Source organism: Phasianus colchicus, chromosome Z (genome assembly GCF_987193195.1).
Source record: "Phasianus colchicus chromosome Z, bPhaCol1.hap1.1, whole genome shotgun sequence".
Lineage (NCBI taxonomy): Eukaryota > Metazoa > Chordata > Aves > Galliformes > Phasianidae > Phasianus > Phasianus colchicus.
In genome coordinates, this window is record NC_143476.1 from 18,595,164 (window position 1) to 18,615,171 (window position 20,008).

Below are 20,008 nucleotides of genomic sequence, written 5' to 3' on the forward strand. Positions count from 1 at the left end.
GAGCACCAGTGTCTACCAGGGCCTTATATTTCTGTGGTTCTGATGTGCCAGGCCATCTAACCCACACAGTCCAATATACTCTATTATCCCTTTCCCCCCCTGGCTGGGGGCAGGGCCCCTCTATTTGTTACCTCCGTTGCCTGCAGCAACTGGAGCAATCACCTTTTTGGAGAAGTTCACCTTGGTGGCTGATTTGTCTTGTAATTCTTTTACCCATGCTTGAAGTGCAGGAGTAGGTTGTTTATGCCACTTCTTCATATCTTCTCCATGGTCACGTAAGTAATGCCACAAGGCAAAACGTGACATAGTCTTACTGTTGTCACTTGCTCGAGCAGGAGGACGTCTTCTTTTGATAGCTGAGACGTTGGATGACACCGGCTGGGAGGAAACCAAGCTGATCAGCCCTTCCAGTAGGCTGTTCTGGGAATTCTGGTCCCCATTGGATGTGTCTGTTACCACCGTGGATCCATCAGCATTAGGCACGGTTGACAGTTTATCTATTATATCTTCTTGTTTGTTTTCCATTCTGTTCAGCTTTTCAGCTACTTTTGCGATGGCTGAAACACAAGCTCGCAGAGGGCTTAAATGTAACTCAAAGTCTTGAAGTTTATTAATCAGTTCGTTTATAAGGGGTCTTCTTTCCCCTCTGCCATACATTGCTGCAAATGTACTGGCGTACCTTTCTGGTGCAGTCTTTGTGAATGTACGCCACATATATGGTGTACACCTGACTCTCTCAGGATCATGCTCTTGATCCGGCTCATCAGGAATGAAATCAGGGCTATGTAGCGTTTCCACCACAGCATATTCTCTCAAATAACGGATGCCTTTTTCTATATCAGTCCACTACTTTTTCTCAGGCATCAGATCATCTTTGAAGGGGTATCTTTCTTTTACAGCTAACAACATCCTCTTCCAGAGGGTGAAGGCCTGGTTCTGGCATGTACTAATGCCTCGGTCAATGGCTGAGTCCCTAGCAATGCCACCCAGCTGGCGAGCTTCTCTACTATCTAGCCACACACTGTTGGCCCCATTGTCCCAGCAACGAAGTAACCAAGTGGCAATAGGCTCATTTGGGTGACGTGAAAAGTCTTTTCTCAGACTTCGAATTTCATTCATTTTCAGAGATCGATCAACAATGGTAACAATATCTTGCTCACCTCTTACTCTTTCAGGACTCCTTGATGCCCTTATAGGCGTTGGTGACCGTGGTCTTACTGAGGGTCCCTCCCCTGGACTCGGGGGTGCTTCCCCTGGATCTCGGAGCCACTCCTCTGGACCTCTTTGCTCCTCTTTCTTCTCTTCTAACTGAGTCGAGATTCGTTTCATTTTCCGTCCTCTCACAGGGGCAACTGATATCAATTGTGGTGCCTCCTGTGGTCGATCAGGTTGGTCAGTTCCAATGCTCTCACCCTCCAGCTTGGCTTGGAGTCTGTCTTTTTCAATCATGAGAGCATTCAGTTCAGATTGAAGGGTGTCTCGCTCAGTTTGGACAGTGTCCCGTTCAGATTGGAGAGTGTTGAGTTTGGATTGCAGGGAGTCTCTCTCGATTTGGAGGGCATCTCGTTGAGATTGGAGATCCCTTCTCTCAGTTTGAAGATTTTCCCTTTCGGCTTGGAGACTCTCTCGCTCATTTCGTACTGCCTCCCTGAGACTCTCCATTTCAGCTCTCAGACACTCTCTCTCAATTTCACAAACTCTCTCCCTCTCTGGGATACTATTGAATAAGGCCCGATAAGCATTAGCTAGGCCCCAAATCATTTGTGCCTCCTCAGATCTGCCTGAGCCGCAACATTCCTGTGTCAAGTATGCGTTTAAGCTCTCAGGGTCTTTCAGGTGTTCAGGAGTGAAGTTCCATGACACCGAAGATGTCCATCTCTCTAAAGTCTCTCCCAAGCCTCTCCACACTCCCTGCCACTCAGTATTCTCTGGTTTTGGGGAAGGCTTCCTCAAAATATGATAAATACAAATACTGAGTGAAATGATGAGAAGAACATTCAGGGAGATTGACAACATGATCAGGTGAGCATTCAAAAACTGCATAAAGGATTCAAAGGAGAGACTGGGAGCCTGCTTAAAAATCCCAAGTTCTGTAAAATTAGCAGCTCCCTCTGCAAACAGGTTTAAAAGAGAAAGCAGAATCATTTTTTTTCTCTTTCTTTACAAAAACAAGATAGCAGTGCTCAAAGTTTACAAATATCCCAGAATATTGGCAGTCCGCCTAGACTTTCAAGGTCAAGTTCTCAGGGAGCACCTGTGAAAAAGATAAACTTTCCCAACGAAACTCTCCAAGAGAGCAGAGAGAGATTCGTTCTAAAACACTAAAAAGCAGCTTTTGCCCGCATTCTCCACCAAAAATGTCAACGGTTTACGGGCTGGTTCGGCCCAGTTCCGTGACTAGCGGGGCGGAGGGATCCGCAGATCCACGCCTCCGGAAAAAGGGAACAGGGACCCCAAAATAATTAAAAACAGCGGCAACGATCTGAGGAGAAACAAACTAATTTACTAAATGTAGTATCGGAATGCAAGATAACACACTATAATACAATATAATTAAATCTGAAGCTAATAAATCAAATATAATGAGAGAGAGAATGTCCGAAAGGTGGATAGGCCTCACCACAACGCGGAGAGCTGAGGTGAGATGCGCAGTCCAGTTGAGCAGCAGGGAGAAAAGGGAGGAGAGCCGACGAAGAGCAGGCTAAAAAGAGTGCATCAGGTGATCTTGCCAGGAGTTGTATCTCGAGACTCTCTGTGACCGCAAAGTCCCCTGGGGAATGTAGTTCTTCTTCTCTTCCAGGCTGGTACCCAGAGCTTGAGCACCAACAGTTAAACTCCCACTGCCCCACATGATGTTATGATGTGGAATACCGAAAACCAAAAATCACAAAACCATGACACTCAAGATACAGCATGTGGCATTGCTGGAGAGAAAGGACAATAGTAACCGTGTAGAAAATGGCATTCACCCCATAGAGAAGAAGTATTTGAAAAGCAGTGGTCAGCATTGATTTTCAATTGTTGTTGTTGTACTTTTTTTTTTTAATTGTACTAGCATATACCCCCTGTTTGAATGATTGAACAATATCTGTATCTCAGATTATCCTTTTATACATATATATGTAGAGAGAGAGAGTTGATTCTGACAAATACTTTCATGGTATCATGTACCTGTAGAAACTGCATAATCTCCTAAAAAACTTATAAAATGCAACATATAACACAAAATATAGGACTTCCTGCTTTGGCTACTAAAGCCTCAAAACAAGCAGCAATTAGTTTCCTCATTTCTCATTAAGTATATTCTTTTCCATCTCTCTAACCATCCTAGCATTCCTCCGCTGAACTGACTCATTTGTTTCAGCGGGGGACCCAGACACAGTGTGCCGAATACGGCGCCTTCAGTGATAATTAGAGGTGAGCAATAGTTTTCCTTGAGCTGAAAGCTATGCTTTTGCTAATTCAGTACAGGATTCACTTAGCCTTCACATTGTAAGATCAAGCTGCAGACTCATGTTTAAATAATGGCCCACCAGAACAACCAGATCCTTTTCTGCAAGGAATCAGCCTAGCAATTTGACTACCTAGCTGCTTTCAGTATTCTATTCCAGGTGAAGGAGTTTTATCTATCTTCATTTCTTGAGATTTCTGTCAGCCCTTTCCTCCATCTTACTGAAGTCCTCCTAACAAGCAGACATCCTCGAGGGGAACTGTTATGTAATAGCTTGAACTTGTGACTGACACCTGGTAAAGAGGTGCAGCTGAACTAAGGAGCACAGGCAAACTGTTTGTGCCTTTGCTTCCCATATGACCGGAAGGGGGGAGCCAGGGTGATGCTACTCTGTACTTCTAAAAAGGCTAGGCACTGCAGGAAGAGCATGTCTGGGACCTGGGCTGTTTCCTCCTGTAGAGTGCTGTATAGCAGGAGATCTCCTTCACCAGTTGAGTGAGCTTCATTTTTCTTTCTGTATACTACTATTGGCCTTCATGTAAATACCCTGCCTGTTAGCACAAAGAACCTGTCGAAAACAATTTCACTTCTTCATAAGCAGAACATCTTCCTGTCAGGCTTTTGCCATTCCTTCTACATGATGAAAGGTGAGAAGGGCCTCATAAGTGAAAGTAAAAAGGCAAGAAGGCTTCACAGTGACTGAGAATAAGGGTGTGAAGGGGAATAGTTAGAGATAGCTTATAGAAGCAAGAATGTAGAGCTTGTTAGAAAATAAGGGATGGCAGACACTGTGACTGGGATAGTGAGGGGGATGAAGGCCATAAAGATAAGGGTTTGAAAACAGCCCAAGGACATTTGGCAGGGAGGTGATTAGATGTCCACAGGGCAAGAAGAAACTGGTTTGGGGGCAACCCCCCAAAAAAGTCAGAAGTTTACAGCGAAAAAGGTCAGAAGCCTTTGCGAGGAAGAAGACAAATCTTCATCCCACGACCCACTATGCGTGCACAAGATGGGAGGGTCTACATGCTAATGAATTCAGGGGGAGGGGGAGGTATAATGAACATGTATCCAAATTCTGGGGAAACTATTGATTATGTATTAGTTTGGCTTATATCTGTAGCACGATTTTTCCTGATGGTATGCAAGTTAGGCAGACCTATCCCCCTTGCACCTGGTGTCTGTGCAGCACTGAGTAAACCATACCTGTTTTATAACTACTTTTTTGGTTATAGAGTTTGATTCTGCATGTCAATGATATCATTCAAAAAATGCTGAGTTTGCATCCTCTCCTGCTTACTAGGTTGTTGATGAAGGTGTTCTAAAGCTGGACAAGCTGCATCTCGTTTTAGATAACTAACTGGGAATGTTATAACTCCTCCGCATTTTATCATGTGTATAAAAACACTGCAAATGTGACAATGTTAAAAAAAAAAAAAAAAAAAAAGGTTTTCAGATACATATTATATTTTATATTTGGATAAAAGTGTATGCTACTTTTGGGTAAGATATAATACTAATTATACAAATACATTGAGTACTCCTCCGGTAGAAGCAGGGCCATCTTTGGCAGAAGACTCATTAATCTAGTGAAATGGTCTTTAAATGAAGCACTTGGGGAGTGGGGTCCAAAATGGCATGAGCCAGAAGGCCTCCAGATTGTGTATGACTATGAGACAGACATCCTGTTTCATCCCTCCAGTGTAAACTACATCCTCTGCTTCCTCTTCTCCTCCAAAATTCTTGTATACCAATATATGCAGCATGGGAAATAAACAGGAAGAACTAGAGATCTTTGTGAGATCATGTGGCTGTGATCTTTTTGTACAGTACAGGTGGGCAAGGACTGCAGGTAGACCTCTGCTACAGTGCCACTGTCCCTACTCCTTTGCTGTGTTAAGTACTGTCCTGTATGAAGTCCCCTAACAAAATTCTTCTGAGATTGTTAGTACACTGATATATCTGAGTCCTGAAATGTTACTGATATCTCTGTGGATGAATGCACACTGTATAAATTTTAGCATCCCACTAAATGAGAATGGAATTCTTCTGGCAGATGCTTTAGTTGACTCATTACTGATTTGTTTCTTGCAAGACGTCTTATTTCATAACCAATGATTAGGGTTAAGCAGCCATAATCCCATAATACTTAATTTTCTGCTTCTAATCATGTCCATAATTGGCTTGATTCTGGCAGTGTAGAACTTTGATTCTAGCCTTTAGTCCTACAGGAATTCAGAAACCAGAAATTCTTCTAATAATTTTATATGCTGGTTCCAGTTCAGCAAACATTTTCACATTTTATCTACTAGGATAACTAGACAGTTATTAGTCTAGCATATGGTGTGTAAAGTCTTGTAAACTTCTCCAGAAGCTTAAAAAGACCACAACTACTTAAGTTATTTTAAATCCATTACAAGTATTTGCCTGCTTTATTACCTTCGTTGATGTCCTTAACTTGGTGGTGTTCTTGGCCTCCACAATATACAGCCTGTCAGTCATGTGTGGCTTGTGGATCTGTGTGTGTTCATGTTGGGAGATAATGTTTTCTCAGCTGATCAGTTAGCATGCAGGAAGCCCATTTGTGATTGGTGTAATATCAGGTAAAATGACCTTAAGAAAATTCAGCTAGTAAAAAGCTATAAGAATTGAAATAATCAGTCAAGGATTACAACTGATTGTTACACACGCATAAAGAATTAGAACATTAATAACGTTCTAAATAAAGAATAAGAGCATTAAGTATGCCTGAGTAATATCCATAGTGCTGCTGAAGAGAAAAAAATATGACTGAGTTTACCTATGTTTCTTTGGTAAAGAAAAAACATTTATTTCAGATAGTGTTTTAAAGATCTGATGGATTATAGATGATTGCCAATACCAGGAAAAAAAAAAAACCCACAACAACAAAACAAACAAACAAAAACGAAAGGAGCTTTTGGGATTATTAAAAATTAGATATAGATGAAGGCTACCCTGAGTGTACTTTGAGCTCAGTCAAAGTTTAAACTGAAGTTTATACAACTTTTATTTATTGTACTCTAGTTCTTGCTATTCCTTTTATTTTGTGGCTTTGCTGTGCATAGCTGGGAGATATCCCTTAATGATGCCTGGAGTGATGAAACTGGGCCCAGAGTACCTAATGCTAGGTCTGTATTTTGCCGTTGACCTGGAACCTTTGGTAGGCAGATAAATGCTCCACATTTCTTTTTCCTTATGGAATTATTTTGTTACTTATAAAAGCTGTAAATTTAGCAGTTTATCTGACTAAGTGTCAGGAATAGGTTTTAATCCAAAAAGCTGAGACATGCTAATAGAAGGTCAGTAATTAGAATGCAGCCATTACATGAGTTAATACAGTGATAGCATAAAATGTTACTAGAATATTGCCTGTGGATACACCAAGATCCTGCGTAGAATGAGCTAATAGAGGCAGATGGTACAGAATATTCAAGCTGGATCAGGGAAGATCCAGCTTAGACCTATGCTTCTTCTGTCCTTTATATGCAAATATTTGAACCATCTCACTAAAGGATACCTTATTTCTTTCTAACTTGAAAAAGATTTTGACTCCAGATAAAGGAACAATTTTTTCCAGAATATCACTGTCCTAAACTTTGCATGATTTTATAACCTTGAGGTTTTTTTTGTCTGAAATTTTCAGTGGACTTGATGAATGGACTTGCAGGTGTCAAGGGCGTAATCCATAATGATCCATCAAGAATAAATCCCATCTAGAGGAGGCTCCAGACTCAGGGATTGCAGAGGTTTGTTTAATAAAAATACCAGTCTACTAAATGTGGTTGGAGAAAGGTTGGAGAGAGAAAATAGTACAGAAATTTGAAGGTTGACATGTGGCCTTTTCCTCTTGAATAAGGCAACTATTCAACTCTGACATAATCCATGCAGAGATTGCTCTTACTTCCACTGCGTCCTATGTCAGGTTTCTGAATTGTCAGACAACTCCTGCAATGTGCTTGGAGCCAAGTCATGTCCAGATCCTTTCTGTTACTACTAGTATTCCTATTGAAGTTGTTCTGTAGCCATAACTCAAAGGTAATCTCTTTTTCATTGACAGTATGGTTAATGGTATGGAGAAACAGGTAGAAACAGTTTTCCTGAGTGGATCTAATGAAGTACACCTTGCACAATAGGAGTTACTAGCTTTAAAACTGGTCTATCTTGAACATTTACTTAATTCAATCAAATACTAACGTACCTGGCAATAATGCTGAAGTAAAGCAATGTTAAAGATATTTTTTAATGGTTTAGTATTTCAGAAATATATTTGCTCACATAAGTCCTGTTAAGACTAGGTTAAAAACTTGAGTTTTAAATCATGAAGAAGTCATTCTCATTAGTCATCTCACTATGCACAATGAATCTTCTACTCAGGTACAAACATCTCAAACATAGGCTGAAACAAAAAAAATCTGCTTTCATGCAAAAGAAACGCCAGGAATGAAAATCTCCAAGGCAAAGAAGTTCATAATAAAACTTGCACTCCTAAAAAAAAGAAACAACAGTTAAGGATAAAAAAATGAATAGATCAATTATTTTAACAGGGCTTTATCTACACATAATGAGCTTTAAAATCATAATAAAGATGTTTTACTGCTATTATTTTAGAAATCAAGGTTTAAAATAAAAAGTGATAAAGTCAAAGAGAAATTCTCAACTTTTCATATTGGAAGTGGATTACTTGCTCTATTTGAACCTATTTAAAAGTTGAGGTATACAGTTGGGAAAATTTAACTGTTTTGTCTTATCAGAATGTTTTCTATATATTACAAAAATTGTTATTTTGTCTAGATCTTGTGTTGGCAAGAATTCATGGGAACATTCACTCTTGACAGTAATATTCCTAATCTTGAAATGAAGCATAAGTTTTTATGCTTTAAATTCAAAGTTACTGAATTAACCACTCCAGCATTTTAATCACTGTAGGGATTATTTTATCTTTTTCTGAAATATTAAGAAATTGAAATAATACAAGATAAAAACACTGTGTTTAAAAATGCCTTCTTTTCTTTTTTCCTCAGAACAGTGTAAATTCAGATTACGTGATTGTAAAGCATATACATGGTGGAGCTGACTGGAAATTTCCGCTGGAATATTCTTTCAGAAAGTGACAATTTGTAGGTTGCAGTACATTTCATAGCAATCAGCTACCTTTAATGAAAAAGTTACTTTGATAAAAAGTGGAAGTGTTCAATTTCTTTTCTTTTTTTTTTTTTTGAATAGAACATTTTCATTTTCAAAAATCTGTTTTTTTCAATTTAATCATTATGATAACAAATAGACAATAATGACTTGAAGTTGACTTAAAAGCCAATCATTCTTTATTCCCCTATCCCCAAGACTATTTCCGTGGTCCTCCCTGATCACTCTCCAATAGATCGCTCTCCTGTACTAAGGGCATCCATCTGGATACTCTCAGCACAGAGTAGAGGGACAGGATCAGCTCCTGCAGCCAGGTAATCAGAACACACTTGGCTTTGTGAGCTGTGAGGGCATGATGGATGTCTTGGATATTGGACATGGTTTTGTTGAATCTCATGAGCTTCTCCTGGGCCCACTACTTGAGCCTGTCTGAGTATCAACAAACATTCTGAGGGTGCATTTGAACTCACTGTTGGTGTAACTGATGAAGATGAAGAGCACTGATCCCACTACAGAACCCTGATAGACAGCTATCATCACTGATCTCCATCTGGACATTGATCCATTCACCACTATTCTCCAGGTACAATCTCACAACCAGCTCATTACCCATCAAATAGCCTGTCAGTCAAATTCATATTTTTCTAATTTGGGCAGAAGGATATTGTATAAGACCATAGAATCATAGAATGGGCTGGGTTGAGAAGGACCACAATGATCATTAGTTTCAACCCTCCTGCTATGTGCAAGGTCACCAACCACTAGACCAGGCTGCCCAGAGCCACATCCAGGGTCTTGAAAGCCTTCAGGGATGGGGCATTCACAACCTCCTTGGACAACATGTTCCACTGTGTCACCACCTTGGAGTGAGAAACATTTTCCTAGTATCTGACCAAAACTTCCCCTGTCTCAGTTTTAAACCCTTCCCCTTTGTCCTATCACTATCACCCCATGTAAACAACCATGTCAAAGGCCTTACTGAAATCCAGATTGACAACATCAGTGGCTCCTTCCTTGTACACTGATGCAGTTACAACATCCCAGAAGGTTACTAAGTTACTTAGACAGGAATTGCTTTCAATATTCTAGTTGTTTTAGCTGAGTATATAGGAATTCTTTATACTGACTTTTTGAGAAAATTATCTTTTTTTTTTTTTTTTTTTTTAAATAAAAAGGGAAGAACTAGTACTTCCAGGTAGAGTAGAACAAATCATTATGGTATATTCTGCTGGACAATTCTGATCGATTTCATAGAATCATAGTATCATAGAATGGCCTGGGTTGAAAAGGACCAGAATGATTATCTAGTTTCAATTCCCCTGCTATGTGCAGGGTCACCAACCACCAGACCAGGCTGCCCACAGCCACATCCAGCCTGGTCTTGAATACCTTCAAGGATGGAGCATCCACAACCTCCTTGGGCAACCTGTTCCAGTGCTTCACCACCGTATGTGTGAAAAACTACTTCCTAATATCTAACCTGAATCTTCCCTGTCCTAGTTTAAAACTACTCCCCCATGTCCTGTCACTATCCATCCTTGTAAACTGCCACTGCCCCTCCTGTTTATATGTGCACTTCAAGTATTGAAAGACCACAACAAGGTTTCCAAGGAACCTTCTCTTTTCCAAGCTTAACAAGCTTAACTTCTCCTCATAGGAGAGGTACTCCAGCCCTCTGATCATCTTAGTTGATTGTTCCAAGAAGCAGGTTAAGTAGATGAACTCAATCAGATTTGTTATTGTGGTAAAGGAAAAAAAATCCAAGATTGGACATTCTAAACACAAATTTCTAAGGTGAGCACCGAATAAATTGCAATAAAAAAAAAAAAAAAAAAAAAAAAAGATTAAATTGAACTAGTTCTTGAAATCACAGAAAAAAATGTAGATTTTTTTTTTTTTTTGTAAGGATACTGAATTTTATTTTCATGGCAAAGCATGTAGTCATAAATTGCTCTCTTATTTCCACTGTATTAGGAAAAGGCTAATAAATATCTCAATTTCTTGGGCTTTTTCTCTTCTAAAAGAAGAGTGCAGGATACTTTTGTTTTCATACATATTATAATTCTTATGTGAAAACAGCCCCAAGACAAAGAAAGAAATGGAAATTGTAGTAACAGAGAAAGTGTATTCATCCTTGTTAGACACTCAGTGTGACTGCAAGAAAGAAGAAGCTATGTAAATTGCATTAAACTCCTCTTCTTTTTTCATTGTATTAGAAACTATAAGCTAAACACTCAGGACTACTATTTTCAGATGTATAAATTTTGAAAACATAGACATTTTAAATCCATGGAATAAATAGAAATATATCTTCCACAGTATTTATCACTGTCATTTTAAAATATAATTTGATGGCTCTGTTTTCTACTGAATTTCCTACTTTTAACAACATTTTGTTTTTTGAACCAAAATTCTGTATATTGTGTCTTTACACAATGGATACTTATTAATATTTGTTTACTTATGAATAAGTTTGTAAATCCATTAGTCAAGGTAGAAAATGACTGAGACAAACATTAATAAACTATCAGAACTGCTTTAAAAAGAAGAAAAAGTAGAATGAAACAAGTTTACATTGTATAACTAAAAGTATATAGCTAATTTATTATGCAATTAGGAAAGCTATTTCTGTAAACAAAAATAGGAAGAGGGTACAAAAATGAATGTATTTTTGAAAGGGAAAATACTGGAGCATTTCTGAGAAGTCAAGTGTCTACAATTTAACTTAATTTCATTTTACTTTTTAATGCTACATAGTCTGGGTATACAAGTATTCAACTTCATGATTAATCATATAGAAGGAAGGCACTTTGAAGAAACATCTCGCCAGCTACCTAATTTCATTTTTTTTTGTGTGTATATACATGTTGTGATGATCGTGGTGGAGATAAACTGTGAGAATTTGAACACCAAAAATAGTAACATATTTAGTCTCCAGGACCTGTGGTTTTGGACATGAGGTTCCGTGATGTAGTTACTCTTAAACTTCTGCTCATCTCTGAAACCAGTGTACCCTCCTTGACAGTGAGGATTTTGAAAGATAGAAGGGTATCTAGAATTGAGACTGAACACAACAGTGATTGACTATACTTGAGAATCCTCTAAGTCACAGTTTAAGAAGTTGATTTTGAAGTGCCATGTGTAAGACTGTCTCAATAATAAGCCAGATGCTTCAATCCTCACATCTGCTGATGTGAGTGTATTACTTTCTTGTAGCCTTTGTTACCATTTTAATTTGTCCTAAGAACTGGATCCTAGCTGCGTAAAACAATTCTTATGTCTGGACCTTGTATTAATATGAATATTAAAATCTAGAAAACGGAGGTGGGATGAATTCCTCTTTTCATAAAATAAATACATAACTAGTGACTAATTGGTTCCAAAACTTATCATGGCACAGACTTTAGGAGAAACATAAGGGAACTGACAGGATATTCGCTGCAAAGAGACAAATTTTCACTCCTATATGCTAGAAACAATTAAAAAAAAAAAAAAAGAAAAAGAGGTGATTTAGACAATTTGCTCACTACCTTTGTTTTGGCACTTTTAGTTATTTTATTATACTTATTATGCAAAATATGTTCTTGTTCTCCATAAATAGATGGTTGTATGTTGGACTTTATTAAGAGAAAAACATAATAATTTTCCAGAAAATATTCTGAAGCTGTTATTTTTGAAATACAAAAATAATTAACCAGCCAAAAAAAAAAAAAAAAGGGAACAGCAACAAAACCCATACCATTCAAAAATTAATTTACAGTTAACAAAGATATTTTACTAACACAGACTTCTTACAGCCAGATAATGTTATCTGCATTCTAGTATTAGGGATTATTTTAAAAGACAATGGGGAGTAATATAAAGCCACTACGTTTTTTAATTTGATGATGACACAGTTTATGCAAGCCTAATAAGTTTGTGTTTGTTGGTTTATGAGACTGACTAACATCTGCAATAAACATTAAATCTGCACTGTCTCTTTAGCTTTTATTTTTCCCCCCTCTAACTCCTCTCCATCTGTATTTGATTAGATACAAACAGATAAAAGTATATTACTTTAATTTTCAGAACAAAAATGCAGTATTAAAGCAAGGTTTCAATTTCTCACAGTTTTCTTTCTATTGGCTCCAGGCAGCTGCTAATCATTATGTTTGCAATATTAAAACAGAACTCCAGGTTAGTTTGTGCTGGTTCATTTACAAGAATCTTTTGTATTTGATTAGGCTCATGTTATAAGGATGTCAGGTAGAATCAGTTGGGCCATTTATTTCTGTTATGTCATTAATTGTATGTTCTTTATTGAACCATTTAAGTTTGTGGGAAAAAGTAGGGCTACACATCTTAGTGATAATGGTCCTAACACAGTTACACTGCTAACTATTACTCCTTACATTAGCAAAATGTCTTAAGGTGGCCTTTGTTTTGATTATGTTGAGTATGTATCAGTTTCTAGTGGTAATAAAAATAGTTTTAAATGACAGTATATTTACCACAAAATGAGTAATACATCCAAGTTGTTTTCTCCTTTCTTTTCCAGATTTCTAAGACTTTGATTGGTTTGGCAATATTTAAATCATTCTTACCTATACAACAGAGAAAAAAAAAAAGTAAATTAGGCATGCTTAGTTCATGTTAAGTCCAGTACAAGACAACAGTTAAGTGGAACATACTTGATTCTGGAGCTGATACGTAAATTTGATGTCCACATGAAATTGAGCTGCAGCTGTCAGGAAATCTGAGCTGCTATCTTTATCAGTGCCTTCTCTATTAGAGAAGAATACAGTTAGGACTGTGTGAGGATGATGTGACAGGCAGAAAACTTGCATTATGATTTAGTTTCTGAGACAGATGTACAGGCAAACAGTATGATGTTTCCACAGACTAATAAAAAACATACATTACTTTTTCTCATCTCTATCACCAAAGCCTTTTATCTAAAACAATGTTACATCAGTATTGTACATTTTTTTCTTGAAGCTACTTTAAGCAACAGATTGCGCTGTCAATGGTACCTAATTTCATTTTGTCCTGTCTCTACTATGAGACCCTTGAAATTAGATTGAAACTTTGCCAAGCTTTGGACAGAATTTTAATGGTTGTTGCATGCCTTTGATTAAAGGGATAAAAGAATAGAAAAATCCATGTGGTTATTCTATTTTGAACATCAGTTTAGAAAAAAAAGAAGTGTTTGTTAATATTCAGACTCCTAAGTATAGATGAAATATCATGTGGGCTAATAAGAAAAATATTCCAGATTTTAACAAGAAAACACTGTGAAATTGTAGCTCATACAACATGAGAGAAGATATACCTGAGGCTGACAGCTAAATTCTTTTGCAATGCTGATTGTAAATAAATTTCCATGTATTTTTAACAGACTGGGTGCAGCAGGTGTTTTTCTAGTCAGGAGTGCCTTTTCCATAATTTTTTCTCCAGGTAGTCAGGAGATGCTGTGCGGTATGATTCTAAGAGTGGGGAAAATCAAACTGGAACTTGATAGTTGCATTTTTTGTTGATTCCTGTCCAGAGATCTGGCTGCTTTTTTTGATGATTGTGATCTGTGTAATCAATGAATATATAAATTCACATATATACTCATTATATATACGAATATATATATATATATATTCATATCAATGAATCTCTGAGAACTCACTACCTGTTTGTAACAACTGAGATCATCAGATCTAATGAAGAATTGTTGAATCTGCACTGTTGAAGCTTAATTATTAGTATTTGGAGAACAAATATGTGCTTTATTACTAATTTTGAACCATTTGAGTGACCTTCTTCTGGTAATAAAAGAAACATTTCAAACATATACTGGGTCTGAGTTAACTATCTAGTACGTGAGAATTTTAATATTTTTGTCATTGTAATACTTTAAGCTTCTTTAGTAGTACAGATTCAGCATGCTGATCAGTACATAAAAATGAGCACTAAAGTAAGAGAGCATTGACCATAATTCCTGTATAAATTCTGTGCACAGAGATAAGTACTTTTCAGTAATGGTTCAGAACTGAAATCGTAATGGAGAAGTACAATCTGAGCTTAGACGTCTTCATTATGTCTGTGAAACCATTGAAAAATTCGCTTGGTCTTTGAGTTGTTTTCAGATGACAATTCCCTTGGCTGCAAAGAAACAGAGAGAGTTAACGAATAGGGGACCACAGACAGCTGTGGCCTTTCCACTTATCAGACACATGTCGTATATAAACCTCTCTGGGACATAGCTGTCTGTTTTCCTTTTCAAAAATTGTATTAAAGTCAGTCATTGGAGAAATATTTTTTTTGTTGTTTTGTTTTTCTCCCCCCTCTATCTTTTATGAAATATTCTGCTGCTTACAGGGAAAAAAACATCCCTCCCCTCCTACACCCATACCTCCTTCTGGCTACTCTATTTCTGATACAAATGTTGGAGGAAAATGTAGACATTCTGGAAGCACAGCTGAAATACAGAATCTTTAGAATGAAAAACATCTTTAAGTGATTTATTATATTTTTAAATACATGAAAAACAATCTGATAGCAAATATTTGAAGTGTTGTGAATTATGTTTGGAAATACAATGAAATGCTGGTAAAAAATATACTCTGGCAAAAATAAAAAGTAAGGAACAGATTGAATCTCTGTTGAGGTTCACAGTAATATCTTGACTACAAGAACAGTTTATACGTTTGAATAAAAATAACACCATATTCTTTTTTTTTCTCCATTAGAAATGCACAATTACGTGATAATAAAATGAAGATTGTATGTTGCTAATGGAACGAGAGTGTCATCTTGCTGACATAATGAAAATAAAATCATATCAGTCTTTTTCTGAAGAGGCTCTAACTGCTTGGCATCAAAGTTTAGGCAGCAAAATTAAAACTGAAGAGAACATGAAAAATCATCTTGAGGGTCAAAGAGAGGTTGGGAGTGCAGGGGAAAGAAGGTTGGGAGTGGGGAAAAAAGGAACAACAACATCAAAATAAAATACATTTCATTTGGAAATAAGTTTGACTATTAAAGCGGATGTTCACTATCTTTCTGTGACTTATCTTCACTTGGTGATGCTGACAATGACCATACTCTTTAAATTTCACAAAGCCAGTGCAGATACTTCAGAGCCTATTATCTTAAGCTCAAGGCTGTTCTTTACATTCAGAATGCTTGAACCATACAGGTGATGTCTTGTTTTTGTTTTGGCTCAGAACTGCTGAGATCAGACATAATGGAGAACAACAATAATCAACAGAAATAAGATTATTCTTAGTTCTCTAGTAGTCATCTCTTTGTCTCAGAAAATCCAAGCAAGATGTCCAGAAAGCTGACTGATAAATCCTCTGAGGGGTGAACTCGTAAAAGAATGAAGGACATTTCTTGCTTTAATCCTTTTTCTTTTTCTTTTTCTTTTTCTTTTTCTTTTTCTTTTTCTTTTTCTTTTTCTTTTTCTTTTTCTTTTTCTTTTTCTTTTTCTTTTTCTTTTTCTTTTTCTTTTTCTTTTTCTTTTTCTTTTTCTTTTTCTTTTTCTTTTTCTTTTTCTTTTTTTTTCTTTTTCTTTTTCTTTTTCTTTTTCTTTTTTTTTCTTTTTCTTTTTTCTTTTTCTTTTTGTGTATAGATTCTGTCTAAATGCCTTTATGCTTTTATTTTTCTTGTTTAAATTCCTCAGATTGACCATCATTTTAATAAGAATGCTCACATTTCTGAAGATTTTCCTTATTTGAAGTTGTAACATTTCTCATGTATAAGTTTTGACCAGCTTTATAGCAGATATCATTATATGTTCTGTATATTTGATTAAATGAAACCTAAGTCAGTTGCTTAGTGGTTTATGTTGCACTAAAATCCTTACATAGTTTGATATTTACTAAATATGGCAGTGATTTATGATATCTTAATTGTGAATGTTTGTGACAGTGCAGTGTTTAATCAACATTGTGACTAATTCTCCATGCTGAATCCAAAGAGGATACAGCTTCTGATTTTATTCTGAACATTTAGTTGTTAAGTTCAAAGAATTTAAAGATTTTTTTTTCCTTTTCCTTTTCCTTTTCCTTTTCCTTTTCCTTTTCCTTTTCCTTTTCCTTTTCCTTTTCCTTTTCCTTTTCCTTTTCCTTTTCCTTTTCCTTTTCCTTTTCCTTTTCCTTTTCCTTTTCCTTTTCCTTTTCCTTTTTCTGAAATAGAGATCATCTGAACAGTGCTAACCATGGAAATAGAAACTTGGCTGGCATTCACTTTATTTTTAGCACCAGACTCTAGGACAGACTCCCCCCCCCCCCCCCCCCTCTTGTAAATACAGGGCCTAAAGATCACGGCATCAAGTGGATTTATCATATCCCTGTCATGCACCAGCTTCTGGTAAAATTGAATGATACAATGGTTTGTTAAAACCGTGTTGAAAGCAATGGGTGGGAGAGCATTTAAGCACTCGGAGAAGCATTTGGCAGAAGCTACCTGGTTGGTCAGTACTAGATCAATTGTGATTGTACTGCCAGCTCCCTACATACTGTCAAGGGAGATAAGGTTCCTGTAGTACAAGTAAAGAACGTGTAGGAAGAGCAGTTTGGGTCTTTCCAGCTTCTGGGAAGGGCAAACCTCTTTGTGGAACTGTTTTTGCCCAGGGACCTGGGTCCACTTGGTGTCTGATGCAGAAAAGTGGGAATGTTCAATTTGTACCACAATGGCATTTGATGTTGAGGGAGTGCAGTCAGTAATTCCATGTGTATATATATAGGTTTGTGTGTACGTGTGTTTAATGTTTGTTAATTATGGTTTGTTTGTATATATTAAGCATGATGTAATGATGTAGAATAAGAGGTGGAATGTCATGGTTTTATGGTTTTTAATTATTGGTATTCCGCATCATAACATCATGTAGTGTGCTGGGAGTTAAACTGTTAATGCTCAAGTTCCGAGTACCTGTCTGGAAGAGACAAAGAACTGCATACCCCAAGCGACTTTGCCATCAGAGAGGAGATATAACCCCTGGCAAGGTCATCTGACCTCCTTTTCTTCATCAGGCTCTCCTCCCTGTTGCTCAACTGGACTGCACATCTCACCTCAGCATGGTGAGGCCTATGCACCTTTTGGGCACTCTCTCATTATATTTGATTTATTAGCTTAAATTCTAATTATATTGTATTATAGTATTATCTTGCATTTCGATACTATATTTAGTAAGTTAGTTTGTTTCTACTCAGATTGTTGCCGTTGTTTTTTTTTTTAAATTATTTTGGGGTGCCTTGTTTCCCTTTTCCGGAGGCATGAATCTGAAATCCATTTACCCCACTAGTCATGGAACTGGGCCGAACCAACCTATAAACCGTTGAGAATGATATTCTAAAGACTAACTGTCCTAAGGGACTTGCAAGCTGCCTTTTATTCATCATCCTTCCAGAAAATGCCATAAACTAAGTAAGTAAAATTATAAGTTGAGTTATAGAATCACCAAAGTTGGAAAAGACCTCTAGGATCATCTAGTCCAACTGTTGATCTATCACCAATATCTCCCGCTAAACCATGTTCCTCAGTATAACATCTAAACATTTCTTAGACACCTCCAGGGACGGTGACTCCACCACTTCTCTGGTGGAGAATGAGGCAGCCCATTCCAGCACCTGACCACTCTCCTGGAGAAGTATTTCCTAATGTTCAACCTGAATCTCCCCTGGCACAACTTGAGACCATTCCCTCTAGTCCTATTCCTAGTTACATGGGAGAAAAGAGATTAACTCCCACATCATCACAATCTCCCTTCAGGTAGTTGAAGAGAGTGCAACCCTGAACCTCCTCTTCTCCTGTCTGAACAATCCCAGCTCCCTTAGATGATCCCCACAAGGCTCCAGACACCTCACTAGCTTCATTGCACTTTTCTGGACATGCTCCATAACCTCAATGTTTTTCTTGTAGCGAGGGGCCCAAAACTGAACATATTTCAATATATCCAGGTGCGAAGTGAACCTTTAGCCTAACATGACTGTATAAAGTGAATAAGTTGTTCTGTTTTCTGATTGAGGTTTGGTATAACTTTTAGGTGACTTCGGGGAAGAGAATTAAGAAGAAGCAATCGTCATAATGAAATTTTCTCAAAAGATAGTAATTTTGCATGACTGATTTATAATAAAGGATATATTTTCCATTTTTACTGGAAGAGGTGCACATAATCCAAGCATAACTGAGTTGTCAAGATACGATTTCTACAGACTGAATTCTGATGATGCTAGATATCCACTTTCTGAGGGAGTAATGGTATGAGAATTTGACAAATGAAATCTCAGCTAGTTAAGAGAATTTCTTTTTTTCTTTTCTATGACTTTTGGAGGTGATGTGGGTCATTGTCTTTATTTTGCAAGACCAGGTGGTGTGAGTGGTGAGAACTGTGAAGCAGAGAATAGAATTTCTGTAGATGAAAACTATATGTGCATACAAGTGATGTCTTGTGGCAGTGATGTTGGAACTTGATGATATTTGACATCTCCTCCAACTCAATCCAGTCTGACCTATTCTATGATTCTATGTAAACTCATTGTGGGTTCCTTGATAAGTAAGCTAATCTCAAAAATCAGTAGTTTCATAAGCTTGATAGAATTTCTTCTGTCTAATTCTAACTGATCTTTTAAGTCTCTAAATCTGTTGTCATAGATGTAGTCACTACCTTTCAGGAAAATAAATTAATGTAAAAGAAACTTAATTCACTAAAATTAATAAATTCTTAGCACAATGTTGTTTGATCATTTCTTCTGAGTGACATAATATGAATGAAAGGATTTGTGTTCTGATTTTTCGTCTCATTTGATTCTGTTGTCTCATAATTCTGTCACTGCAACCCAAATAAGATAATCCCGTTTTATTCCCATTCCCCAGATCTTAATTTAGTGCTTATTCAAAAAGCTAATTAAAAATAGTTCCAGAAAAAGAGAGCTTTCAGCTTTCTTGAACTTAATATAGCATGATAAACTTCAAGGATGTACTATAGGATAACTGGAAAGAGATTCATCTGTACTGTGCATAATATATGATAGTCAGAGCTGAGACTAGTAATACAAAGTCTAAATGGATGTGGCCTGAAGGAAATGAAAATAGACCTGGAGCTTTAAAGCTGTATGGTTTTTGCTCAATTGTACAGTCCATATTATTTGTCTAGATGGTACTGTTAGGGGAATAAATGCCTTTTGTCCTTCTACTTTTCATTACATTCAAATAGAGTAATTGCATTTCTTGCAGTTTATAGACCAATTATGGGTAAAAATCAGACACCTGAATTCAGTAGGTAAGCAAGTATTACTATACTTACTTTGAGATATACATATTGATTGTTTAGTTCAAGTTAACTCGTATACTTAAAGGTGACAGTGTGCATGTAGCATCAGTGCATATCACTGAAATAAAACAGGATGTATTATTTAATGTATT

General features: G+C 37.0%; 1 protein-coding gene across 1 annotated transcript; it reads right to left on the minus strand.

Moving 5' to 3' along the window:
• Positions 1-831: 831 nt before the first annotated feature.
• LOC149912679 (uncharacterized) lies at positions 832-2,208 on the minus strand. Its single transcript, XM_090131698.1, has one exon. It carries the CDS (start codon positions 2,143-2,145, stop codon positions 847-849), a length of 1,299 nt encoding a protein of 432 aa, XP_089987824.1. The 5' UTR covers positions 2,146-2,208; the 3' UTR covers positions 832-846.
• Positions 2,209-20,008: the final 17,800 nt, after the last annotated feature.

Coding starts and splice junctions, on each gene's coding strand:
- LOC149912679 (XM_090131698.1), bottom strand. CDS start 2,145: ATGATTCTGCTTTCTCTTTTAAACCTGTTTGCAGAGGGAGCTGCTAAT.